Source organism: Notamacropus eugenii, chromosome 7 (assembly GCF_028372415.1).
Source record: "Notamacropus eugenii isolate mMacEug1 chromosome 7, mMacEug1.pri_v2, whole genome shotgun sequence".
In the NCBI taxonomy this organism is placed as follows: Eukaryota; Metazoa; Chordata; class Mammalia; order Diprotodontia; family Macropodidae; genus Notamacropus; species Notamacropus eugenii.
In genome coordinates, this window is record NC_092878.1 from 122,597,433 (window position 1) to 122,618,105 (window position 20,673).

General features: G+C 40.8%; 1 protein-coding gene across 1 annotated transcript in view; it reads right to left on the reverse strand.

The window, feature by feature from the left end:
- The window catches only part of HADH (hydroxyacyl-CoA dehydrogenase), a 50,194-nt gene extending 30,509 nt beyond the window's left edge, over positions 1-19,685 (reverse strand). Inside the window, exon 1 of the mRNA XM_072622498.1 lies at positions 19,290-19,685. Within this exon, the coding sequence (XP_072478599.1) occupies positions 19,290-19,673 (384 nt within the window). The 5' untranslated portion in view covers positions 19,674-19,685. The remainder of the gene's footprint in view (positions 1-19,289) is intronic.
- Positions 19,686-20,673: the final 988 nt, after the last annotated feature.

The window sequence follows — 20,673 nt, forward strand, 5'->3', positions numbered from 1 at the left end:
CCATTCTACTTTTCCCTTCTCCCAATGCATCTGTTTCTCACCCCTACATTTCTTTTTTTTTGGGGGGGAGGGGGGCGGTATTCATTCCAACATAACTCCACATCCATGCTCTTTCCTTTTTTTAGTAACATACTCAATTCATTGATCTGCTCTCTGTTACTGATGCAAGAATTCAGAGATATAAACTGTCCTCTAAATACTGCTTTGGCTGAATCCCATAAATTTTGGTATATTGTCTCATTGTTGTCATTCTCTTGAATCAAATTATTTTTTCTATAATTTGTTCTTTGACCCACTTATTTTTTAGGATTATATTTAGTTTCCAATTAATTTTTAATCTATTTTCCCACTGCCATTTATTAAATGGAATCTTTATTGCCCCATGATCCAAAAAGGATGCATTTGATATTTCTGCTTTTCTGCATTTGGTTGTAATGTTTTTATGCCTTTATACAGTCAATTTTTGTGTAGGTGCTATGTACCACAGGAAAAAAAAAAGATATATTCCCATTCCATTTTCTCCAGAAGTCTATCATATCTAACTTTTCCAAAATTCTATACACTTCCCTAACTTGTTTATTATTTGTTATGATTTATCTAGTTCTGAGAAGAGGAAGTTGTGGTCCCCCACCTTTAGTTTTACTATTTCCTCCTGTAACTCATTTAACTTCTTTAAAAATTCAGATGCTGCACTAATTCATTGTTGGTGGAGCTGCGAGCGCATCCAACCATTCTGGAGAGCAATTTGGAACTATGCCCAAAGGGCTACAAAAATGTGCATACCCTTTGACCCAGCAATATCACTACTAGGACTATATCCCCAAGAGATCATAAAAATGGGAAAGGGTCCCACATGTACAAAAATATTTATAGCAGCACTCTATGTAGTTGCCAAAAACTGGAAGTCAAGGGGATGTCCATCAATTGGGGAATGGCTGAATAAATTATGGTATATGAATGTAATGGAGTACTATTGTGCCATAAGAAATGATGAACAAGAAGACTTCAGAGAGGCCTGGAAGGACTTATATGACCTGATGCTGAGTGAAAGGAGCAGAACCAGGAGAACTTTATGCACAGCAACAACCACAGTGTGTGAGAGTTTTTTCTGGTAGACTTAGATTTTTGTAATAACACAAGAACTTCTTACCGAAAAAAAAAAAAAAATCCCAATGGAGGATCTCAAGGCAAAATGCCTGCCACACTCAGAGAGAGAAATATGGAAGTCACTCACATATTGTAGCAGATCATGTTTGTGTATGTGTATGTGTTTGTGTATCATGTTCTGATTTGTTATACGATTTCTTTCATTTATCTTAGTCTGACTACATAGCATGACTACAGTGAAAATATACTCAATAGGAAAGTATATGTAGAATCTATACAGAATTGTATGCAGTCATGGGGAGGGAGGGGGGTAGTGGGGAGTAGGTGAGGAGGGATAAAATCGCAATTGTATGGCAGTGATTGTTAAACATTACAAAATAAAAAAAAAAATTTAGATGCTGTATCATTTGTTGCATATTATGTGTAGTATTGCAAGATATAGTTTCCTTCCTTATCTCTTTTAATTAGATCTGGTTTTGCTTGTTTTGTCTTTGATCATAACTGCTACCCCTGCTCATTTTTTTTACTTCAGCTGACATATAATAGATTCTGCTCCAGTCCCTTATCTTTACTCTGTCACTGTGCTTCAAATGTGTTTCTTATAAACAACATATTGTAGGATTCTGTTTTTTAATTCATTCACATATATAATTATGATAATTGTATTCCTTCCATCCTATTTTTTCCCATTTCCCTCTCACCTTTGTGTTTTACTTCTGACCACCACCTCCCCTAATCTATCCTCCCCTCCTTCATTCCCTCTTCCCTGTCTTATACCCTTCCCTTCTTATTTCCCTATAAGGGTAAGAGATTTCTATACCCAACTAGGTCTATTATTCTCTCTGAGTCAATTCTGATAAGAGTAAGGTTCAAGAGTTGCCTGCCACCCCTAACCCCATCTTCCTCTCCACTGTAATAACTCTTTTGTGCTTCCTTTATTTGAGATAATTTACACCATTCTACTTCTCCCTTTCCTTTTTCCCAGTGCATTCCTCTTTCTTACCCTTTAATTTTTGGGGGGAGTATCCATTATAGCCAACTCACACTCTCATTCTCTGTCTATATATACTCCTTCTAATTGTCCTAATAGTGATAAAGTTCTTAAAAGTTCTAAGTATCATCTTCCCATGTAGGAATATAAACAGTTTAGCCTTATTGAATCTCTTATGTTTTCTCTTTCCTGTTTACATTTTTATGCTTCTCTTGAATCTTGTATTTGAAAATCAAATTTTTTTGTTCATGTCTGGTCTTTTCATTAGGAATTCTCGAAAGTCCTCTATTTTATCAAATATCAATTTTTTTCCCTTGGCAGATTATACTCAGTTTTGCTGGGTAGTTGATTCTTGTTTGTAATCCTGACTCTTTTTGCATTCTGGAATATCATATTCCAAGCCCTCCAGTCTTTTAATGTAGAAGCTGCTAAATCCTGTGTAATGACTGTGGTGCTGTAATATTTAAACTGTTTCTTTCTGGCTACTTGCAACATTTTCTCCTAGGCCTGGGAGCTTTGGCATTTGGATATAATATTTCTGAGTTTTCATTTTAGGATTTCTTTTGGGATGTAAGTGGTAGATTCTCTCAATTTCTATTTTTACCCTCTGGCTCTAGGATATCAGGGCAGTTTTCCTTGATAATTTCTTGAAATATGATTCATGGCTTTCAGGTAATCCAATTATTAATTCCTAAATTATTTCTCCTGGATCTACTTTCCAAGTCAGTTGCTTTTTCAATGAGCTATTTCATATTTTCTATTTTTTCATTATTTTTTGTTTGATTGATTCTTGATGTCTCATGGAGTAATGAGCTTCCACTTGTCCAATTCTAATTTTGAGCAATTATTTTCTTCATTGAGCTTTTGTACCTCCTTTTCAATTTGCCAAGCTCTACTTTTTAAGGAGTTGTTTTCTTCAGTGAAGTTCTGTATAACTTCTTTCATTTTTTGTGCTTCCTTTACCAAGCTGCTAACTTCTTTTATGATTCTCTTGCATTAAGCTCATTTATTTCCCCCATTTTTCTTCTACCTCTGATTTAAAAAAAAAAAATTGAGGCCTTCCAAGAGTTCTTTTTGGCCCTGAAATGAATTCACATTTTCTTCTGAGAATTCGCAGGTGGCTGTTTTTCACACTGTTGTCCTCTTCTAAGTTTGTATTTAGATTGTCCCTTTCACCATAGTAACCTTTCTATGGTCATATTTTGTTTGCTCATTTTCCTAGCCTATTTCATGACTTTTCGTTTTATGTTAAAGTTGGGCTCTACTCCTGGAGTCCCAAATTTCTTGTGGTAGGGCTCAGGGCCCAATTTACATTGGAGATGACGCCTTGCTTTTATCCCACATATGGTGCAATCTGCCTCTGGCTTGCTCAGGTACTACCAATGAGAGAGACCTTTCCTGCTGACCCTCTAAGCTGTCCTGGGCTGAAAATTTGTTTCACTGCTTCAAAATTGATTTTGAGGAGTTATTCTAAGGTTGTGTGGAGAAGAATTTGGGAGAACTAAGGCAAGTTCCTGCCTCTCTCCACCATCTTGGTTCCAGGAGTCTATGCCTTCATCCTATAAAAACTCCTTTCAACTGTTCTAATAATGATAAAGCTCTTAGGAGTTACACATATCATGTTCCCATACAGGAATGTAAACAGTTTAACTTTATCAAATCCCTTATGACTATTACTTTATGGTTACCTTTTTATGCTTGTCTTGAGTCTTATATTTGAAAGTCAGATTTTCTATTCAGTTCTGGTCATGACATCAGGAATGTTTAGAAGTCCTCTATTTCATTAAATATCCCTTCCCTCTCCTTTCCCCTCAGAAAGATTATATTCAATTTTGCTGGCCAAATTCCTTTTTTTGTTCCCTCATTTTCTCAGCCTACTTCTTTGCTTTAAACTCAATGTTAAAGTTGGGCTCTGTTCACCTTGGGGTGGGAGGTACTGTCTCAAGTTTCAGGCTCTTTTGTGCTGCTTTACTGAACCCTAATTCTGGGGGGTCTGCAAGCTTCTGTTGCTTCCTAAATGGTGTGATGTGGGGAGAAGTGGGCTCACTACTCTCCTGGTATGTGCTCTGGTCTTTACCCAGAAAGGGCCCCTGGTTCCTCTGCCATTACAAGTGTTAGCATTCCTCTTCATCCTGGAACTACCACAAGGTACCCTGCTCTCCTAAAGTCACAAATGCTAGCGCTCCTCTTTGCCTTGTGTGAGAGATAGCAAAAGTTGAGGACAGAGCCAAGACGGCAGAGTAGAAAGACAGACCTACTCTAGCTCTCTCCCCAAAGCCTATAAAATACCTGTAAAAAATGACTCCAAACAAATTCTAGAGCAGCAGAAGCCACAAAACAGAGTGAAAGAGATTTCCATCCTAAGACAGCCTGGAAGGCTAAAACAAAAGGTGTATCGCACCGGGCTCAGGAGCACGGAGCAAAGCACAGCCCAGCCTAGGCCGTGTGTTACAGCAGGGACAGGACTGGAGCAGGTTTCAGGGCACGGAATCCTGGGCAGCAACTGCTATTCTCAGATTCGTCAAACCACAAATGCCAAAGATAGTTTCAAAGGTGGGTGAGAAAGGAATGCGGTCTGGTCCTGGCTCCAGGGTGGTGGCAATTGCTGAGGCAGCAACCTTCATTTCAGGAGCCCTCAGCCTAAAGCCCCTGGGGAAATCAAGCCACTGATTTGGATCTCAGCCCTGAGTGGTGGTCCTGGGGTGAGGAGGAGTGCTGACGAGGTGGAGCTAGAAGCAGTTGTAGAGAGAGAACCCTACTCGCAGATCCTGGGCAGAAAAGCTTGTGGTTGCTCTCAGACCAGGGCACGGGCCAGGAGAGGAGTAAACTCCTCCTCCTTGATTGTACCACCGTGCAGGAACTGAGAACTTACAGGTCCCTAGAATATACCCTCCACTTGACAAAGGACTCAAAACTCAAGTAACATGCTAGGAAAATGACCCAAAAAGGGGAAAAAAAACATTAGACTATATTAAGTTACTTTCTTGATGGACAGGTATTTTCCTCCATCCTTTCAGATGAGGAAGAACAAAGGATACCATCAGAGGAAGACACCAAAGTCAAGGCTTCTAATACCTCCAAAATAAATATGCAATGGTCTCAGAGCATGGAAGAGCTCAAAAAAGATTTTGAAAATCAAATAAGAGAGGTGGAAGAAAAACTGGGAAGAGAAATAAGAGCGATGCAAGAAAATCATGAAAAGCAAGTCCACAGCTTGCTAAAGGAGACCCAAAAAAAATGCTGAAGAAATTAACACCTTTAAAAATAAACTAACCCAAATGGCAAAAGAGGTCCAAAAAGTCAATGAGGAGAAGAATGCTTCAAAAAGCAGAATTAGTCAAATGGAAAAGGATGTTCAAAAGCTCACTCAAGAAAATAGTTCTTTAAAAATTAGAATGGAGCAGATGGAAGCTAATGACTACGAGAAACCAAGAAATCACAAAACAAAAAAGAGATAGCAAAAGTTAAGTTTCCACAGTGAGTTACTGTTAATTGATGAAGTCATGGAGAACAAGTTAGATAATAAGTCCAGCAGACTGCAGGTGGACGCAACCAATCAAAAGTCAGACAGTGGCCTTCAGAAGATTACAAAGTTTTTGATAAAAGAACCAAATCTACAGCTAGCTGGAAATAGCCAAAAAAAATAATCTAGAGTTTTAGGGAAGGCTTTTCTTCACTGAACTTGCTTAATGAACTTCATGCATATAAGCAGACACACTCTGCATAAAATTATCCCTCCATTTTCTGATCATAGGTCTTATGTTAGAGCATATCTGGGAGGGGGGAATCTTACTAAGGGGGGTTATGTAATGGGCATGTAGAGAAGATGGCAACCTAATGGAGGGTAGACCAATCCATCTCTTGGTGGGAGGATCTGTCTTGGAATAATGGTACATAGCTCACCTCACTTCTATATCCACTGCTCCCTCCTCTTCCTGAAAAGAGGGTGGGGGCCCACTTTGGCCAAAGTGTTCAATTCTTCTGAACTCTGATGCAATAAATTTTCCTTGATAACCTTATTAGTCAAGTGTGTTTCTAACACCTTGGAACTGCCACAAGATTTCCTGCTCCCTTGTAACTGACCATGACCATTCCTTTCCACCCTAGAACCTCAATCCAGAACTGCGTGTTGTCAACAGCTGTTGATCAGTGTAGCTGCATCCAGTGCCTATAAAAGAGTCACGTGCAATCTCTTTCTAATCAGTTATCCAACCTCCTCCTCCCACCACCACCACCCTTCTGCCATTTCTGAGCTGAGAACACCTGAAGCTGCTGGATTTTTACTAAATAAACACACCAGCAAGAAAACAAAGTAATTAAAAGACTTGCTAGGCAACTGCTCCAAGAGGACAAAGCATATGTGTCAAATGATGCCCTGTCAAAGTGATTGAGGGGACAAAACTATGCTTATTTTCCCAGTTCACCCAAGACAAGTAAAAGCCTAACTCAAGTAGAGAGTGAAAAAGAAAATCCAGTTTGGAGGTGAGCTGCTGACTCATCCTATTGGATGATCAGTTTCATTAAAGGTGAAGTAGTACAAGAAATCATATTTATTAGTAAAATCTGTGACCTGCCTCAGCCAGGTAATTTTGCCATTCTTCAAAATCCCGATTCAGTTGGAGGGTCACACTTGGGGACCTGCTGGGCCACAGCTTCCCCACCCCTGGTTAAGTAATAGGAGGGTGAGGTAGCAGGCAGAAGTAGAGAAATTAGGAGGGATAGGAAATAAGAGATATGCACAAGCACAAAAACAAAGATCAGGAGTAGAACCTGTTAGGGAAAGTATATGTTCATATATGTATGTGTGTGCATAGATACACATGTGTGTGTACACATGTGTGTGTATGTACATGCATACACATAGATATGTTTAATTGTAGCCTGAGGGGAGAGGAAGGGGAGGAAGGGGAAAAAAGAACAAAGTGAAAAGTGCACAGCAGAGAACAAAAGAAAATCCACATGGAAGCAAAGTGAAGATGGACAACTCTCAACACAATGCGTACTACTTAGTATGTAGGCTTTCTTGAAATGGAAATTTATTGCTATATTTTGAATCCTCTCATGTTCTGCTGTGCACATGACATGTTTTTTTCTTGTCTTATTTTATATTTAAGTTTTAATATTTAAGCTTATAATAAAAAAAAATTCATCTGGAAGAACAAAAAGAAAAAATCCTGGAGGACCTTATCTGTCTAAACTGGTCTTTCTGGTTCCATGAAGGGTCAAGACTTGAAATCTCAGTAGCAGCATATTTGTTTTTACAATTTCTATTCCTACTTCTTCATTCCAGTTTCTCTCTTGGCCCACTAAAAGCATGACATAAACCATCCAGTAGACATGTAAGAAAGATCACCCCTATCAAGGACCAAATTTGGACCCAGGAGGTCATGAGAATGGAAAAAAACTATAGATGAAGAGGGGGAAAGTCAATGACCTGTGAACAATAACAATTGTCATTCATCCAGCCCATGACATTTTCCGTAGCACTTGCCATGGGTATTCTCTCCTTTGAACCTCACAAGTACCCTGTGAGGGAGGTACCACTGATGGTACTTTTCATTTTACAGATAAAGAAACTGAGACACAGAAAGATAAGTGACTTGCCTACAGTCACAAAGCTAATGAAGTGTCAGAGCCAGGATATGAGACCAGGTCTTCCCTGAGTATAAGTTTAACAAGTATCTCCCTACCTGTCTACTACACCATATTGAGGTCTCATGAATTTTTTTCCATCAGGATAAAAGCCCCCAAAGCTCTAACTTCCAGTCTATGCTACCACTATAGGACTGTGTAGAACACTGGGGCTGGGTAAGATGCCAAGGTGAAGGAGACAATCTAGTAGAAGGGATACACAAAAAACTATTGATGCTAGATAAAACAGAGCTGGAGAAACCTTGCTGCTTGTCCACAGTCCTATGTCCAATAAGCCAAGCTTGGAAGTTTGCCAATGCTCATGCCAGGCAGAAATTCTAATGGAAGACTGCCCAGTGAACTGTGCACAAACTTCCAACTCAAAGCAGAGGCAAGATTCAGTCACACTGAGGAGTATTTTTAGAGTAGAGTGCTATAAAAATAGTCAAGGTAAACAGCCCCCTTGTCAAAGGCTCTAAGTACACTGGGCCCAAGGCCACACAAATATACTAAGGAATCAAATGGTGGTTTGGGGGGAGGGGGTGAAGGTGGTTGGGTTTGGGGCAAGGAAGGGGCGAATACCTACCACCAGAACTGCAGCATGCCTCATGCCTTCTAACTTGAGCAGTAAATCCTTATATTAAATCAAATGGTGTGGTAACAACTGTCTTTGTTTTCAGGACCATTCCTTTTATATGTCTCAGTGTTGTTCAGTATTTTTTTCAGTTGTGTCCAACTCTTCATGACCCCATTTAGGGTTTTCTTGGCAAAGCTACTGTACTAGTTTGTCATTTCCTTCTCCAGTTCATTTGACAAATGAGAAAACTGAGATAAACAGGGTTAAGTGTCTTGCCTAGGGTCACACAGTTAATAAGTATCTGATGCCAGATCTGAATCCAGGAAAAGGGGTCTTCCTGACTTCAGACCCAGGACTTTATCTACTGCACCACCTCGTTGCCCACTATTCTTAATGACAACTTACATTTATATATCACCTTAAGCTTTAAAATGTGTTTTCCCCAACTGAAATTTGTTTTATTATACTGATCAAGCTTAACCCACCTCCCTCTTGTCTTTGAAGAGGTGGGTGCTATGGGTATGGAATATTGCATATAATGTCAGACTTGATTAACGTATTACTTAGTATGCCTAACGTACTTTCTTCCATCTTCCTTTTTCTATCCTATTCTCTCTTACCTAAGTAAGGGAGACAGGAGGGTCACATTCAGCAATGAAGGTGATATAAAAAAAAACAAAAGGTATCCAAAAAAAACCTAAAGAAAGAACACTGGGTCATTTGTCTCAAATAAACTGAGTCCAGTGGAAACCTTTTCAAATCAAGAGAATTCAGCTCACTACTGCATGAGCTGAGATCCCAGTCCAATATAGGCTTTTAGCCCCACCAAGAAGCAACCTTTCAGGCAGCAGCTGAGGTTCCATGCAATCTTCCCAAAGGCCTTAGGGCTAAGAAGAAGTTAGGCCTCAGTTAGCCTCCATCAGCTGGCTGCCTCTCATTCTTAATGGGAGATTTTCATTGTCTTTCCTCATACCAGTGTCAAGTCACCATGGCACTGTAATCAATCAGCAAGCATTTACTAAACATTTACTGTGCCATGGCCCCTGCGGCAAAATAACAGAGCAACACAAACAAAGAGAAAGCGCTTAATACATGCTTGCTGACTCAATATAAACTCCTCGAGGTGAGGGACTGTCTGCTTCATCTGGAGGATTTGGATGAGGGCCTGGCGCACAGTTAGCATTTAATCGATGGATGCTGGCAAAACAAGGACACATCTAAGTAAAAAGGAAATACATATAAAGTAGGTACAAGGGAAGATAATTTCCTGGGTGGGGAGAGGGGGGTGGAGGTATAAATGAGAAGAGAACACATTTCAGGCAGCCAGGGCAAAGGCATGGAGACAAGATAGAATATCCAGATGACAATGAGCACAAAGGAATGAAGGACACAGAAAAGAGGCATTTATTAAGTACCTACTATTACCAAGTACTTTACAAATACCTCATTTGATCTTTCAACAACCCTGAGAGATAGATGACATTATGATACAGTTTTACAGTTGAGGAACTCAAAGCAGACAGAAGAAAAGTGAATTTCTCAGGGTCACACAGCTAGGAAGTATCTGAGGCTGGATTTGAAGGTAGGTCTTCCTGACTCTGGGCCCAGAACTCTAACCAGGAAGCCACCTTGCTGCCTCTAGGGTAGAAAGGAAGAAATGTGGAATAAGCCAGGAAAGGTAGGCTGAAGAAAGATTGTAAAGGGCTTTCTAGGACAGTCCTGGGCTCTGACCACTGAGGTGGGCAATGGATGAGAATGCAGGCAGATGGAAATCAGCATAAATACAATCATATCAAGAAGGTTCTTTGCTAAATACTCAAGTCCTTCGTTAACAAAAACCTGAAGGCTTTGAAAGACCCCTATTTCTCTGCTGGCTTAAAGATAGCCTTACCTTTCTTTCCAGCTCACTCTTACACTAGTCTAACCAAGATGCACTATTTCTTGTCTGCCACTTTTACTCTTTCCAGCCTCTGTGACTTTGCCCAAACAGTCACCCAGCCTAAGAACCTGTCTCACCCACCCTTCCACCTGCTGAAATCTTTCCCAAGTCTAACTCAAAAGCCGGCTTTCCCTGACTTCCTCCCCCATGCGAAGTGTTGGCATGGATAGAGCATTGGACTTGGTGTCAGAAGACCTGACTTCAAATCCAGCCTCAGATGCTTCCTAGCTGTGTGACCTTGGGCAAGTCATTTAACCTGGCTCCTTCAGCTTCTTCAACCACAAAATGGGGATAAAAATAGCATCTACCCTCAAATGAGATATCTGTAAAATGCATGGAGTATAGCACCTGGCCCACGGTAAATGTTTACTTAATAAATTCTCTCAATCCAAAGTGATAAGGTAATTTCCTACCATCAGGCCTCACAAAGCACTATTCTTACACCCCCCTTGTGTATCTCCCACTCAAATTCCTTTTTGGGGTACGGATCCCATTCTAAGCTCTCAAAGGTTAGTTAGGCCAATATTTTACAAGACGTGGTAGGATCTACCAAGTATAAATGAAAACGTTTTAATTAATCACATACTATGTGCCAAGAGCTGCTCCAAGGACTGGGGATACAAGTACAAAAGCAAAGAGAGTGCCCCTCCAACTGGGAGAGGCAGCAGGCGCTGAGGTGGGGGCTCAGGAGGGGCACTCTAGTCTAGAAGGTATGGGATGTTAGTGGGAGCAAACTGACTCATGCATGCCTCCCAAGAATAATGGGGGAGATGATCGCATCAAGGTTACAAAAGTAGAAGGGAGCAAGGGGCACAGAGGGGTATTTGTACTGCACAAATGCATAGTAGAAGATATCTGGGGCCTGCCTGAAACAGTGGGCCAGGTAGCTCAGTCACAGATCTGAATAGGGGTCTCTGGGCAGAAGTGCTAGATGCGATGAAAGGGTTTAATCCTCAAGGGTATGGTTTCTGGTGCTGCAACCTTGACATCCAGGCCAGGGAGGAGGAGTGAGGTATGTATGCATGTAAGTTGTTCCAGGACCAGCCTAAGCCCAGAGAGGGGCCACTCTGCCAAAGGGACAGTCAACAAGTGATGACCTTGAGCAGCTGGTGACATGTGGGATGGTGTACCAGACCAGCAGTCAGTCAAATCAGGGCCTTAGACAAATCACTTCACCTGTCTGCCTCAGTTTCTTCAACAATAAAATAGGCTAATAATAGCACCTACCTCCTAGAGTTGTAAGATAATATTTGTAAATCACTTAGCAAAGTACCTGGAGCATAGGAGAGGCTTAATAAATAAATGTTTGTGGTCTTCTTTCCTTCAGCAATTCAAGAAATGAAGGTGTGAAGGGGTTAAAAATGCTCCCACCTATTACCAATGCAGATAAGATTACAGATTTGGTTAGAGCTGGAAAAGGTCTTAAAACCCTCATTTTATGCTCTACATCACTTTTGATTAGAGAGACGCAAATCAAAGCAACTCTGAGGTACCACATCACACTTATTAGATTGGCAAACATGACAGAACAGGAAAATGATAAATGTTGGAGAGGATGTGGGAGAGTTGGAACACTAATTCATTGTTGGTGGAGCTGTGAGCTCATCCAACCATTCTGGAGAGTGGTTTGGAACTATGCCCAAAGGGCTACAAAAATGTGCATACCCTTTGACCCAGCAATACTGCTTCTAGGACTGTATCCCCAAGAGATCATAAAAATGGGAAAGGGTCCCACATGTACAAAAATATTTATAGCAACTCTCTCTGTGGTGGCCCAAAACTGGAAATCAAGGGGATATCCATCAATTGGGGAATGGCTGAATAAATATGGTACATGAATGTAATGGAACACTATTGTGCTATAAGAAATGATGAACAAGAAGACCTCAGAGAGGCCTGGAAGGACTTATATGATCTGATGCTGAGCAAAAGGAGCAGAACCAGGAGAAATTTGTGCACAGCAACGACCACAGTGTGCAAGAGTTTTTTCTGGTAGACTTGGATCTTCGTAGCAATGCAAGGACATTAAAAAAAAAAATTCCCAATGGTCTTCTAAGGCAAAATGCCTTCCACATTCAGAGAAAGAACTATGGAATTCAAGCGCACAATGTAGCAGATCATTTGTGTGTGTGTGTGTGTGTGTGTGTGTGTGTGTGTGTGTGTGTGTGTGTGTGTGTGTGTGTATTGTGTTTTGGTTTGTTAGATGATTTCTCCCATTTATTTTAGTTCTTCTACACAGCATCACTATAATGAAAATGTATTCAATAGGAACGTATGTGTAGATCCTACACAGAATAGTATGTCATCTTGGGGGGGGAGGGAGTAGGTAGAGGGGAAAAAATCTAAGTTTTATGGTAATGATTGTAGAGCATTAAAAATAAATAAAATGAATATATTTTAAAAAACCCCATTTTTACACATGAGGAGGGAAAGTGATTTATCTAAGTCATCTCATTTGATCCTCACACAACCCTAGGTATTATCAGTATTATCCCCAATTTACAGATAAGGAACTGAGGCTGAGAGAGGTTAAGTGACTTGACTGGCGTCATATGGTTAGTAAGGGACTAAGGTGGGGTTTGAACTCAAACACTAGAGTAAAATAAGAGAGGAAAGGAATAAGCACTGATTAAGTGTGCCTACTATGTACCAGGTACTTTTCTAAGCCTTACAATAGTATCTCACTGAAGACAGAAATGTCTTTCCCCTTCCCACCCTCACACAGAGCATGGTTGGTCACCATTCCTGGTTCCAGGTGACCATGTGGGAGCTGGAAGGGGCTGGGGGCATTGAGGGGAGATGCTACTTCCACCCAGGTATAACTTACACTTGGAGATGATTCACTTAATGCACAAAAGTATTCTGTGCTCCTCCCATCCTCCTTCCTCTTACGAACAACTCTCCAGGTGAGAGACGGGAAAGGATGTACAATTTCCTTTATGAAATATCTCCCTACGAAACAGCAAGCTTCATAAAGGCAGGGACAGTATCTACCCTAACCCTCCCACTCCAGGACCTTCTAGAGGACTCGGCACATAGTACTTTCTAGTTAAACACCTATTTGTTAAATACTCTTTATTAACTATAAGATGTCAAAGTGAACAGAGTGCTGGCCTAGAGTCTGGAAGAGAAATGTTCCTGAGTTCAAATCTGGCACCCGATACTTATTAAGTGAGTGACCCTGGACTAGTCACTTAATCCTGTTTGACTCAGTCCCTTATCTGTAAAATGATCCAGAGAAGGAAATGGCAAACAGCTTTAGTATCTTTGTCCAGAAAATTCCAAATGATAAAGTAGGACAGAAAGGACTGAACAATCAAAATTAAATATAGAAAATAATAAATATAAAAATAACTGAAAAGACTGAACAATAATTAAAATATATTAAATATAAAAATGACCGAAAAGATCGAATAATCAAAATTAAATGTGTAAATATTAAATTAAATATTAAAAATAAGTGGTTCCCTGCATTTCTTCTTCTCCCCCAACAAACTGCTGTGGAATCTGCTGCTGCTCTGTCCCAACTCACAGCCACAGGGAAACATTTCTCTGTTCCCCCTCAGGGAGGATACAGCAAAGCTTGTTGGGCCCAGGACCTGAGCCTTAGTCATCAGGGTCCTCACTTCCAAAACCCAGGATCCCCTTCCATAGGGTCCTCTAGGCTTTTTTCTATTGTTAACAAACTTTATTTTAGACATTTTCTTCTCGAGGATCTTCCAACTTCAGTCAGAATGAACCAGACTCTCCCACAAGACACTGCATCCCTAAACACGTTCTAGGTTACAGGGTGTACTTTCTCACACACATACCCTTTGTTCACACCCTACAGCAATCTCTTTCATTATTTCATTTTATATTTCGTTCCAATCTTTCACCTTTGCTGTTCAGTCTGTTTCCTAAGAGGACTCGAGTTGCACACTATCAATCTCACTCTTTCTTCCAGAGTCATCAGAGGTGATGGCTCAAGACGCTTGCTCCTGTACATGTATGGCCCCAGGCAATACTTAACCTAAGACAGGCTCAGTTTCTTAATGTTAAAAGAGAATAATAAGTACTTCTCAGGGTGCTTGTAAGGATCAAATGGGGAAGCTAGGTGGTTCAGTGGATTGAGTGTTCAGCCTGGAGTCAGGAAGACCCAAGTTCAAATCCTATGTCAAATATTTTACTAGATGTGTGACCCTGGGCACGTCACTTTACCCTATTTGCCTCAGTTTCCTCACCTGTAAAATGAACTGGAGAAGGAAATGACAAACCACTGTAGTACCTTTGCCAAAAAAAACCCATGAAGAACTGGACATAACTGAAACAACTGAACAATAACAATAAACTGTGTGCCAAGCACAGTGCTAAGCAAGATTCTGAATAGAAAAGAAGACCCTGGAACTCTGGTCCCACATGTACTACTGACTTTATATAATATGTTTTATATTATATCTTAATATAAGTATATGCTTTATATTATATACTTATATACGTCATAATTATCCTATGAAATGAAAATGAAAAAATACAGCTCCCCTTTAAAATAACACAATGACCTCTACTGTCCAAGGCTTACTTAGTGCTCTAAACTTTAATGTCAGGCATAGCATCAGGTGGAAGATAAATTGGCAGTCATTTCAAGTCAGGAGAAAAAGCATTAGACAAACATACACATTAAACAAGTTAACTCCACTTAAATATTAACTCAATGGCAAAACCTTCCAGGGCGAAGATGCTTACACTAGAAAAAACATAAGTACAACATTACTATCTTGGTAGTGAATAAAGAGGACCATTTGCTGTTTCAAATATAAGTAATGAGTCATTTAATTTGCTTAGTAAATTCACATAAATCTCCTACAAATGCATTCATGATCAAATGAGCCATGGCATATATAAAACAACTTTGGAGTTGCTATCTGAAAGAGAAAAAAAGAAACCCATCAAGTTTATACCTTTTCTGCTAAAATTCAGTGTATTAGGACACTGTTCAACATTTATTAAGCACCTACTGAGTACAGAGCATAGTGCTAAGGGCTAGAGGAAATAGAAAGGTATCATGAAACAAAATCTCTATCCTCAAGGAGTTTAGAGGATGTTAAGAATTTAGCAAAAATGTTAAGCAGGAAAGAAAAAGTTACTGATTAAAATTAAAGTCTTATTAAGAGTCAAAATTAGTCATCTGACCTAATCAGGTTAGGGGGCTTGTTTCTTTAAGCATTGCCAAAGATTCACAGCAATCCAAAACTTGCCAGAAAAAATTCGGTAAAATTCGACTGGCGTACACTTTGTTCTCAAGCATACCCAGTAGAGAGGCAATGACCTTTGGCACCATAATTATTTTGTTCAGCTCCCTCTGATTCTTCATAACCTCACATGGGGTGTTTTAGGCAAAGATATGACATTTAATTAAATTAATTAATTAGAAGGCAGTCATTTGACTTCTCTCAAAAAACAAAGACCCTCCCTGGAAGCTTCTTGATGCTTATATAACTTTGGTCCCCAAAGTGGGTGTTACCACCACCTGGGAGGTGCTGAATTGATCCCAGATGCAATTGAGAGGCATTGCATAAAAATAAGGGACTGGTGGAAGTATAAGGAAAAAAAGAGAAGAAAATTTTGAAAGATCATTCATCCCTTCATCTGTTACACAATGTTTCATCTATTGTATAACAGAGTTAAAGTCATAGTGATTACATTTTTTTCCAAATAAACACACAAAATTCAAGTTTTACCCATCAGTGATCAAGTCTACCAACAGGTCTTAACAAGTAAGTGTTGGCAGGTGAGTTTACTGCACACCATCAGGAAGTCCAGCATGTATTAGTGGGAATATATTCACATAACGACTTGTTTATAATACAATACTATAAAGTTACATGGCATAATACTACATCATCAAAATTTCAATGCAAGAAAAATTCCACAAATTTAAAAAAAATTATTAAATTTAAGATGTGTCATTTAAAAATATATTTTATTTTTTTGAAATGACAGAAACTTTTTAAAAAAGCAAACATTAAAGAGTTAAAGAAAATGGATTTTGGGAGGGGGTGCTCAGTAATTTTATTTTTTGAAAAGTGAACGGTAGGCCAAATAAGTTTGGGAACCTCTATTATATAGCCTTCAGTTAATGAGAGAATGAATATTATAATGACAGGTAGACCTATTCCACTGAGGGGCTAGAGGACTAGCTGTAATTATGTCACCATTCTCTCTACCCAGAGTACCCCTAGCCACAGGCAATCTGGGCAAAGACAATCCAGACCTCCTACTCAAGTCTGTTACAATAGAGCACAACAGGCTATACACTTAGATTAGATTCTCTTTATAAGGTTAAAATGGCATGGGTGGGGTAAATTTTGGGGTAAGATCATAAATCTCCTTGAAAGATTGGACTTTGAATGAGGAAACAGAAAAGAAAAATCTTAATCTCAATTAATAATTGGTTATTAATGAGAGAAAAATAATCATTTCTTTCACAGTCAGGGGTTACTAAGCAGCAAAGCACAAATCTAGGACCTACAGCAAAGACTCAGAAGGAGGCAGAGTAAGACAATGCAGTGGCCCCTAGAGCCCTGTCCTGACCATCATCATGTCAGGTGTACAAACAATGTAGTGATGAAAACATACCTGAAGGTTTGATACTGGGCCAACTGTGACCTGAGGACTTAAGAATTGCCACACTGGGTCAGAACACCCCATCAATGGGCCCCAAAATATCCTCAAATCCTTGCTAAGCAATTCATATTATGTTTTCTTGAAAGCCCACCAGTGAGGAAGGTAAAACAAGTAATTACCCACATTTTAGGGATGAGGAAGCTGAATGATTTGCCTAGTTACAACCCTAGTAAGTGACAAGGTTGAGTCTCTTGACTCCAAGTCTAGCATGATTTCGGCTTATACTCAACCAATAAGCATTAATTAAGCACTTAGAATGTGCCAGGCACTTGGTTGGCTTTAGGTACAAAGAGAAAGATGCAAGTCTTTGGTCATTCTATCAGGTGAGACAACACAGAGACAATTAAACCAAACAAACTAGATAGAAAGTGGGAATAAGTTAACTGTCAGGGAAGGGGACCATGATGTAAAGGTTTAATGACTTTGTAATACCAATGACTTTGTAATTTCAAAATAATTCTAAACTAGGTCATCAATTGTGCAATTAAGCACAAACCATAACTCTCTTGAGAAAGAGGGCAGAGTTCTACAGATAAATGATGAGATTAGAAATTCCTGGAGGGCAGAGGCTGTATCTTTTCTCTGCTGAAGTCCTTTGGTCCCTCCCCCTGGAGACCTAATACAATTCAGTGCTTGGTGCTAAAGGAAAGAGGTACAATATGGCTTCTGATAAAGATGTCTGGTGCCCAGTGCAAAATTCTATTTATCTTTCAAATTTGGGAACTATATGGAGGGAAAATGGAGGATGGACCCTGTGATTTCATTAAGAGAGAGAATTTTCTGTGTGAGTAAACTGCCTCTACCCATGCAAGGAATGCCATCTTCTCTGCAAATTGTAGAGAGTCCTCAGAGATTTGTGATTTGCCCAGGATCACAGAGCTGGTATGTGTCTGAGCCTAGAATTGAGCCCAGGCCTTCTTAGACTGGAGTCCAGCTTACCCATAAACCTGTCCAACTCTTCATGACCCCAACTAGGGTTTTCCTTGGCAAAGATACTAGAGTATAGCACAAAGTGTCTAAGGCCAGATTTGAACTCAGAATGTGGAGTCTTAAGAGTATTTCTAACTCCCAGTCTAGCACTCTATCCACTGCACCACTTAGCTGCCTATATCCCTTAAACTACAGTTTAGTAAATGATGGGGAAAGAATCACTAAGAAAGCAATTAAATAGTTCTTTGGAGATTCTCTATTTTTTCCAAATCAATCAAATAGTTGCTGAATGTCTAGCAAGTGCTAATGGTGTAGGAATTTTCTCACAATATCTAACAAATTTATTGTGTAGCACCAGGCCCTTTTTACTGTATCTGTGTTGACTCAGAAAGAGATCCATAAAGTAGGGAGGCTGATATTATTAATCTAGTTTTACAGATTAAGTGACTTGTTCAAGGTCACACAGCCGGTAATGCAGTGGGAGCTGTGTAAGAGTTAAAAATCAGAAGAAATGAACTTTGAATCCCAGCTATTTTCTCTCCGTCACCTGCCTTCTGCCTTCCTTCAAATCTCAATTCAAATCCTACTTTCTCCAAGAGGTCTTTCCCAGGCCCCCTTAATGCTAGAGCATTCCCAATGAGATTACTTCCAATTTACTCCACATTTATCTTGCATGTATTTAGCTGTCTACCCACCTCCCTTAACAAGTCAGAATGTACTCTGTGGACAGGGCCTGGTTTTGCTTTTTCTCTGAAATTCTTTCAACATTTTGCACAATACCTACACATAGAATCTGCTTTAAAACTGCTTGTAGAATTGACCACCTATTATATTATGTCAAATGAAACTATTTGTAAGGGTCTTTTCAAATCTTCAAATTCCAGATAAATATTAGCTACTACTGGCCTCTCTGAGTCTCAGATCTTCATCTGTAAAATTAAGGAGTTTGGGCTAGAAGCCCTCTAAGGCCTCTTCTAATTCTAAACTTCCGATTTTACGATAGGATTTCCAGAAAGAATCCAGATGTGACTCCCATCAGACTCCCTACAAGAAGGCATTCCCCTCCCTCAAAGTACTTCCTGCCTAGATTAAGTTGGAGCTAAGGCATAAAAGGTTTAACAAGAGGTAGAACTTTGAAGACACAGGCCATAACAACAAGGCTCTCCTACAGTCAGACTGCTGATTTTCGGAGGGCTGGGGAGGGGGAGCGCAGCGGGTGCAGATTCACACCCCTTCCTTGTGGACCCAGTCTCAGGGCTCAGTCGCCTCCCTTGGGACCGCAAGGTAACAGGTAAGATGCCCCGAGGACCCTTCCAACCTTCCCCCCCTCCCTTCCCAGGCAGCTGCTACAGTAGCAGTTTAAATGTCAGTGGGGAGGTAGAGGGCAAGGGCGGGGGTCTAGAGTGGGCGCTGGAGGGGAAGGGAAACGGGACCTGGACCCAGCTCACCTGCGTGACCCCCGCACCCATGAGCCCACCTCCAATGACAGTCACGTGCTTGATGAGGATCTTCTTGGCCGAGGCCGCGGGGCCAGTGACGGAGGAAGAGGAGGCCAGGGAGCGCACGAACTGCCGGGTGACGAAGGCCATGGTCTCTAGCAGCAGGGAAACACCACTCGCCCAGCAAAGGTGGCCGGAGCCCGGGAAATCGACAGAGAAACTGACACAGATTCTAGAGGCCGCAGAGAGAGTGACCAGAGACGTCACAAAGGGAAAAGGGGGCGGGGTGGAGGGAGGGCCCGGAACGTTCGGCCCCCAACGTTCTGCACCCCATTGGTCAAGTTCTGCAGCCTCTGGTTTGAAACGTCTCAAGGGCGGCAACCTGGCAGCCATGTGGGGGGGCTGGCTCTAACCTGTCCCCGCCCCCCCCGAGCCCCAACCCCAGAAGGGCTGAGCTAACCCTCCCAGCCCCTGACGTCTCACCCGCTTTTCAGGCTCGCTCCTTCGCACCCACTATTGGACGGGTTGGGGAACCCGAGGCAGTAGCCTCAGGCTTTCTTTTGACGAGTTGGGGAACCCGAGGCAGTAGCCTCAGGCTGTCTTTTGGGGGAGACTCCCTTTGTGGTTTGGGCAGTCTTCGGAGCCCTCTTTTTAAAGGAAGCCTGCGTTAACGCCCAAACCAAACAAACCAGATGTACTTTGTGCGATACAAATTCTTCATGGCTTGCCTGTGCCGGAGGCTGTCACTCACAGACTTTGAGGGTGTCCAAAATGGTTACTACAGAGTTACTTAGTTACTCTAAGGCGTCCCATATGTATACTGTATACCACTAAGGACTGGTGGCTTCGGTTGGGATTATATACCTGCTTCTGGACAACAAAGTTTCAACATATTTAACCTGCGATATTCCATTTTAAAAATTAATAATCCTCTGCCCAGGATAATTGTCTATAAACTAATTGCAACTGGGGAGCGGGGAGTTTCAATATCCTAATTCAGGTTCAGTACCAAGCATCTAAAACGTGCCAAGCTGGGGGTGTAGTGTGCAAAGACAAAAGACAGTTCCTGAAATCAATAAGTGAACCTACTATTGAGAAAGCAATGCTTTTTAGTCAGGAGAGCACAGCTGGTGCTAATGTCTGGAGGCTGGAGATGAAACAGCTAGTAATACAAGTTGGCTAAAATATAGAATTTGTGAAAGGTAGTAGTATGAAATAAATCTGAGAAAGAAGACTGGATCTAGGCAGTGGAAGGCCTTAAATGCTAGGGTGAAGATTTTGTATTTTATTCTGTTAAGTGGGGAGAATCTGCAGAAAGTTTTGAGGCACAGAAGTGATCTAATCATTAGGGCAGTTGTCTCCAAGGATGCCGGTGGCAACTCATGCATGCTAC